General features: G+C 38.9%; 1 protein-coding gene across 1 annotated transcript; it reads left to right on the plus strand.

The window, feature by feature from the left end:
* Nucleotides 1–1462: 1462 nt before the first annotated feature.
* Nucleotides 1463–6583, plus strand: LOC146609314 (C-type lectin domain family 4 member E-like). Its single transcript, XM_085346443.1, has 8 exons — nucleotides 1463–1526; nucleotides 1715–1795; nucleotides 5213–5326; nucleotides 5519–5596; nucleotides 5682–5747; nucleotides 5857–6008; nucleotides 6124–6248; nucleotides 6341–6583. The coding sequence occupies exons 1-8, from the start codon at nucleotides 1463–1465 to the stop codon at nucleotides 6534–6536; spliced, it is 876 nt and encodes a 291-aa protein (XP_085202569.1). The 3' UTR covers nucleotides 6537–6583.
* The last annotated feature ends 384 nt before the right edge of the window (nucleotides 6584–6967 follow it).

The following is a 6967-nucleotide window of genomic DNA, read 5'->3' on the forward strand; positions in this document are numbered from 1 at the left end:
TATATTATTCCATAATTTATCCGACCATCCTCTTCTTAACCAATCCAGTGTTGCTGGGGCATATCCCAGTTGCCACATAGTGTGAAGCAGGGTACACCCTGGAAAGGTTGCAATCTGTCAAAGGGCTAACACATAGAGATGAGGAGTGTCTCTGATCACCCCAACCAGTCGTGGCAGATGGCAGCCCCTTCATGGGCTTGGTTCTGCTAAAGGATTCTTCCTGTTAAGAGGAGTTTTTCCTTCCCACTGACACCAAGTGCTTGCTCATATAGGGTCATCTGATTTTTGGAATTTTCTTTGTGTTTCTGCAGGGTCTTTACCTCACAGTATAAAGTGTATTTAGGCAACAGTTGGTGCAACTTTTGGTGCTGTATAAATAAAACTGCCAAAAAAACGTTCAACACGTGAATTATACTTCTGCATCTGATCTAGGCTGTAACTTATGCCCTATATCAAACTTTTGCTTAAAATTCTTGAAAAAAAAAGTAAAAAAACAACAACAAAACATTTGTATAAGTGTTCTCAGCCATTGTTCAATAATTTGTTAAAGCATCTTTGGAAGCAAATAGATCCTCAGTTCTTTTTGAGAATTATTTCACAATCTTGGCACAACTATTTTTGGGCGATTTCGGCCCAGCTGTCATGTGCCTTTTAATGAAAACTGTCTTTCTTCTACCACACAGGCCTGAATGGTGAAGTTTAGAAATGGTTGTCCTTCTGGAAGTTTCTCCTCTATCCACAGATTAATGCTGGATCTCTGTCAGAGCGACCACGGCAGTGGCGGAGCGAGGGGTGGCTTACTGGGCTTAAGCCCAGGTTGTTTTTTCAGAAGCCCGGGGTCTTTTGGAGTGTAATTCTTTCATAGTTAGATGCCTGGCTGACAACTGTATAAAATTGTGTAGAATTTTGAGGTGAAAAGGAATTTAATGCATTTTGGAAAAAGGCTGTAACACAAAATGTGTATTTAAGACACGAGCATTGGAAACAAAACATGCGACAGAATCAGTAAAAAGAAAACAAAATGTAGAACAAATAATTTTATATGTTCCAAAACAATTTCTGTCTGTAATAAAATTTAAAAAAGAAGGACAAAATGTGCGCAACAAATAGCCACTCTAGCTTCACAGGTCACACACACACACACACACACACACACGCACGTATATATATATATATATATATATATATATATATATATATATATATATATATATATATATATATGTATGTGTGTGACCTTCCTGTGAAACTGGATGTTTTATGGCACATTCATCACAGAGCTGAAATGGAAGATTACTTCATTTTATCCCGCCAAAACAGGAAGTAAATTACCACAAGTTAAAAAAAAAAAAGAGATTTGGGTGGGTTCTTGTGAGGAAGTTTTTTTTTTGTCTGCATGCTGTGAAACTTCTCTTTTAGAACTGCTAATACACAGCAGCCACACACACACACACACAGCAAAATGCCTGAAGCTGAGGTAGTATACTCCGATGTGAAGCTTGCAAGAGGAAAAAAGAGAGCCAATGGTGAGACTTATCTAGTCATCTTACTACATGTAGAAGATTCCTAAAAGAATAATCTGAAAAGCTGTTTATATTACATCTTAGGTGTGAGTGTAATGTGAACACAGTGATTTATTTTACAGCCGCTCATTTTATTGGCAGCCATTTTCAGTGGTAGCTGTGCAACAATCCGGTTTCATCTTTCATTACAGAGGCCGTTAACACATGGACTGACTCGACTTACTCTGAAATCAAGATCTCAAAGACTCAGCCATCCACAGCAGAGCTGTCTGGTAGGAAAACAGCAGTAATTAATAAACCGGAGGATTAACTGTGAGCTCCAGTTAGTGTCTGTTATTAAGTAAACAGACAACAGAGGAAGCACTTTTTCCTAAAATAAAGCATAAATGTGTTTTTTGGTCAAACAGAGCTCTGTCGTTGAAAACAAAACATCCATCTGAATCAGTAAAAAGAAAAAAAGCAGAACATTTGTTCCAAAATTGTAGCTTTATGTAAATTTTAAAAAGAAGGTCAAAATGTGTGCAACACATAAACACACCAAACTTTTACAGTAGTACTGGTACACGATTTGTATTTTTTACACCTTAACTTAAGACAAAAAGATGACAATGATGAATATGAGATAAATGATAGACATTACTGCAGCATCAGAGGCTGTCAGTATAAAAAGTAGCTGAAATAAAATTATTAAAGAACAAAAACAAAATTGTAGTTGAGTTGTCACCACACTTTATTCTAAATTTAATGTAAATTAAATTTGACAACATCAGACCCACTCGTTTTTTTAAGTGTCTCATTTACAAGTTTCCCCATTTTTTAAAAAAAATTTGGGGTTTCTTTTTTTGTTTATACTGAGGAAATTATAAAGAGACGTAAAAGTTAATTAAAAAATGAGGAAGTGGTTCTGAAGGAGTGGTTCCTTTAAATAAATTAGTTTCTGTGTGTGTGCATGTGTGTTAATGTCGATGCAGTTTCTTTACATTTCTCTGAAACCACTGGTCCGTCTTATTGCAGAAGAGGAACTACGGTGCTGAGCTTGAGGTTGTCTCGAGGAGCAGTTCTCTGCTAAAAGATCATTTGCATAAAATTGGTCAATTTTAGTCCCCAAAAGACCGACTCTGACCAGACACTCTGCTCATTTATCTAAACGAAACTTGTAGCTCCATGCAACCCGTTTTTCTTTGTCCCTCGGTTCCTCCTCACTCTCTACTTCATTTTAAAAAAAATTAAAATTGTTAAACATTGTTAACATTATTTTTTATTTTTCCTTATTTGTAGTCCACATAAGACAGTTAGTGGATGCACAGTTTCATCCAGGAGATTAGTTTTCATATCATTTTTGTTTTAATTAGTTTACCAGTATATTTTTGACTTGTAACTGTTGTCCTCATCCACCGTTTGGTTAGATGTATATTGACAATAAAATTTTACGGGGTTAGTTGAGTAAAAGGACATACTCTGGGTTAAAATGCACCCTCTTACACCTTTAACCATGTAAGAAGCATCTCCTTCATTTTTCAGGCTTGTTACAAACATGTTTGTGAAGTTTACAAGTATGAGAATACAGTTGCCTGGGAAATAGCTCATCAGGCATCTGCAGTACAAAAGATCTTCTTTACTAAAAGTCCTACTTCCTCTTACTGACATGTTATTTATTGTACACTAAATTTCATAAGGTTAAATAATTTCCTTTAAAATTATTTCATGCAAACTGCTGATATGTGTTTATTCTCGGCTAAAGATTTTGTCCTAATTCTCTCCACATAAGCACTCAGGATAACAAATATATATTTCTTTGATGCTGTAATTAATGCAAAGCCAGCGTTCTCCTTAATCTTCATCTTTTTTCGACTGCTTCCTTTAGGGGGTGATGACAGGGGCCGTATTGCTAGCATCCTCCTTTTACAACATCCATGTATCTTCTCTGTGGTCATTCTTATTGGCAGCTCCATCTTCAACATCCTTTGTCCACTTTAACCACTGTTGCTTCTCTGCACATGTCCAAACCATCTCAGCCTCACCTCTCTAACTTTGTCTCTAAACCACTCGACCTGAGTTGTCATACTCATCTGCCTGCACTCTTTTCTTCATCTCTCTTACGCGCTGTCTTTGGAAGGTTGACCTGCACTTTACAACGTCATCCTGTCCAGTATTTTTTTTTTTTTTGCCTGTCCCATTTGGTTCTTTAGCCATCAGAATTGTTGTCTGAAGACCAACAAGGATACCCAATGGATTTACTTTGCCAAATGGATCATCGTGGCATTGCCGTATTGGTCCATTTGATCGACCTTTGTTTTTATTATTTATATATATATTTATATTTTATTTTCAGATGTTACAGACGGGACAGACATGAGTGAGGGATAGGAAAGGGAGAGAGAAAGAGGAAGGAAAAGAAAAACAGAAGGGGAGAGGGACAGTGAGAAAGGGGGGGAGAAAAAAAAATCTCCTGGATCACCTGTTGAGAGAAGAAGAAGAGAAAACAAGCAAAAAACAAAAAAACAAAGCAACATACTAAACACAACACCATCACATTAATCTAGCTAAGTGTAAACAGCAATAAATACTAAATATTCAATGTTGTTGTGCAGCACGCAGGACAGACAGCGCACATTGTGCTTTGAAGTAGCAGCCAAGAAAGGTGTAATTTAAGTCTATGAACAGTGAACACCCGTGTGCATACCTGTGTGGATCAGCTCGCTTGTATTCAAATGGTTTCCACATGTAATGGTCTGCAAGAGGATGTAGCGAGCCATAGCCCCAGGGCATGAAGCAGGCATAGAGGAGATCCAGGCCCCAGACATCCAGAGGCCCCAGAGTGCGAGAGCCCAAGGAGGACCACTGGAGGGGCATCCGTGCCACCCTCATGGGAAGGGCTGAGGATCCCCAGACGAGGTGTCACCCAGTAGCCACCGAGCAGAAGCTAGAGGTGGCTGCACCGGCGTGCCCGCCGGCTCTGCTGGCAGCCAGCTGTGCCAGAGTGAACCGAGCCGCAGGCCCAGAGGCTGGAGGTCCGAGGGCCCCCCGCACCCCGGAGGAGGCCTGACCGAGCAACAGGCACCAGGCCCCGCCAGGTAGTCACCGGGAGTGAGCCGGTACATACCTGAGTGCCCAGCCCCGGACACCAAGAACCACCAATGCACCGACCCCTAAGGGCATCAGTCACCGGCAGGGAGTGTGGTGAGGGGAGATAGGCCTTGGAGGGCCTGGGAGTTCCCAGAGAGGTGGAGTCTAAGACCCAACCTGACATATAGACACAGACAAACAGGCACACACAGACACAAACATGCATTCCCACCCTCATGCACACATATACAAACACTCAGCACTCACCCAACGTAAGGATTGACATAAATGGACATGTACACACAATCACACTCCCCCAAACATACTCTATACCCCGGGTCCAGGTACCCTCGCCCCCCTGTCCAGTATTTTTAAAGACAGGAATGTGCAATGAATATACGGTTCAGTCAAATACGTTATTGTTTGTCTTGCTTATAAGTCATATGTTTACCTTTGAGGTTGGTGTGTTTTAAATCTGTGATTCTGTGCTCGAAGAACAAGCCAGTGAATCGTGTTCTTTGTACAAATACAGTGAGAACATTAACATCTAAAATCTAGCTCAATAAAATTCTCAACCACATTTACACCACATCTCTAACGTGTTTCCTTTTCTCACTATTCAGAGGATCCTCAACAAGCTGTGGTGAGGAAAGGGTCAAAGGTCACCTCAGAGAGAGTGGTCCTGGTGGTTCTCGGTGTTCTCCTGGCAGCTGCTCTCATTGCTCTGTGTTTTACCAGTGAGTTAACATTAGAATTTAATAAGACTTAAAGTAAAATCAATTATTTTAAGTAATGTTAAGAAGAATAATGCTTCTGTTTAATGTTTCCCCAAAATACTGTCTTTTACATTTTCAGAGCTATAAGAATGTTTTCAGTGTAAAGAAAAATGTTTACTGACTAATTTATTTGTTTGATCTTTTTTAAATCAGCATTTGAAATAATTAAAACTAACAAGAAGGTCAAATATCTGGAAGATGACAAAATGAAGTGTGATAATAATCTCACAAGTAAGAATATTTAAGATACACTTTGATATTTGGTCAGACATTCCTGATGAATGACTGATGACTGTTTTATTCTTTATTCTAACAGAGACTCTCTCTAAGATAAAACCATGCAGCACGGTGCAGCCGACCTGTCCAGCACCTAAAGTAATAGGTAAGTTATGGATTTTGTCTCTGAGACACAAACTTCAAGCTAAGCTCACACAAACATGAACAGTGATTTCTTCCACCTGACTGAAGTCGTTGCTGTAATCTCTTCAAAGATGATCCTTGTTATAAATGTGAAGAAGGCTGGGAGCAACATGGAGGAAAGTGCTATTACTTCTCCACCAGTAAATCATCCTGGGAACAGAGCAGAGATGAGTGTAGAGCTAAAAGAGGAGACCTGGTTAAGATAGACAGCATAGAGGAGCAGGTATGAAACACTGCTGCAGGTTCATGTTCTTACATGTTATATCACATCTTTATGTTTCACCTTCTCAGCACAGAAAAGTCTAACAAAGTCATTTTCATCTTCTTTTCCTGATCAGAGGCTCCTGGAGAGAAGACTGAGAGATGTAATGACTGAGGATGAGGACAAGTTCTGGATCGGACTGACAGACTCAGCATTAGAGGGCAGATGGGTGTGGGTGGACAGATCACCACTGCATCAAAGGTTTGATTGTTGTGAAAATATATTTTTTTCATTTCCAGAATTAAAGTTATCAGTTTTTACTAAACCAGTTATTTTTGTTCTTCAACTCTTAGTTTGACGTTTTGGAGCAAAGGTGAGCCAGACAATTGGAAAGGTGAACATCCTGATGGAGAGGACTGTGCGAGGATGGGAGAAAAAGGTGGAGCTGATGATCTGAAGTGTTGGTTTGATGCATTTTGCTCAACGCCTCACAGAAGTATTTGTGACAAAGCAGGAGTAAGAGGAAAGTTTAAAAAAGTATGTGACTGAAATTCACATATGAAACACCAGGATGAAGTGATGCAATTATTAAAATAATGCCACAAACAGAAACAAAATGAACACAGTAAAATCAACATGAGTAATATTTTGCATCTGATACTTTTTAGTTTTGAAGCGATTAACACGAACAAGAAATGTGGGAGCTCCTGTGAAATTCATTAATTTTTATAATAAAATAATAAATTATCCTGTTTTGTAAACTTAAAGCCATCTAGAAAGTTAAAAAGTATTTGGGATACTGAATCAATGAGTACATCATATAACAGAAGAACCTATGAATTATTTATTATCACTTTTACAGGAAAAAGAAAGGAACGAAGAAAGAAAGACGTGAAGTGTTACAATGGAATAAGTAATTCACGTCAGTGTTATTAAAAATAGGAATGCAACATTTAACATCGATTCATCCAGTACAAGAA

Source organism: Diplotaxodon limnothrissa, linkage group LG22 (assembly GCF_057381915.1).
Source record: "Diplotaxodon limnothrissa isolate DT_005_m linkage group LG22, D_limnothrissa_male_GT1.1, whole genome shotgun sequence".
Taxonomy (NCBI): domain Eukaryota; kingdom Metazoa; phylum Chordata; class Actinopteri; order Cichliformes; family Cichlidae; genus Diplotaxodon; species Diplotaxodon limnothrissa.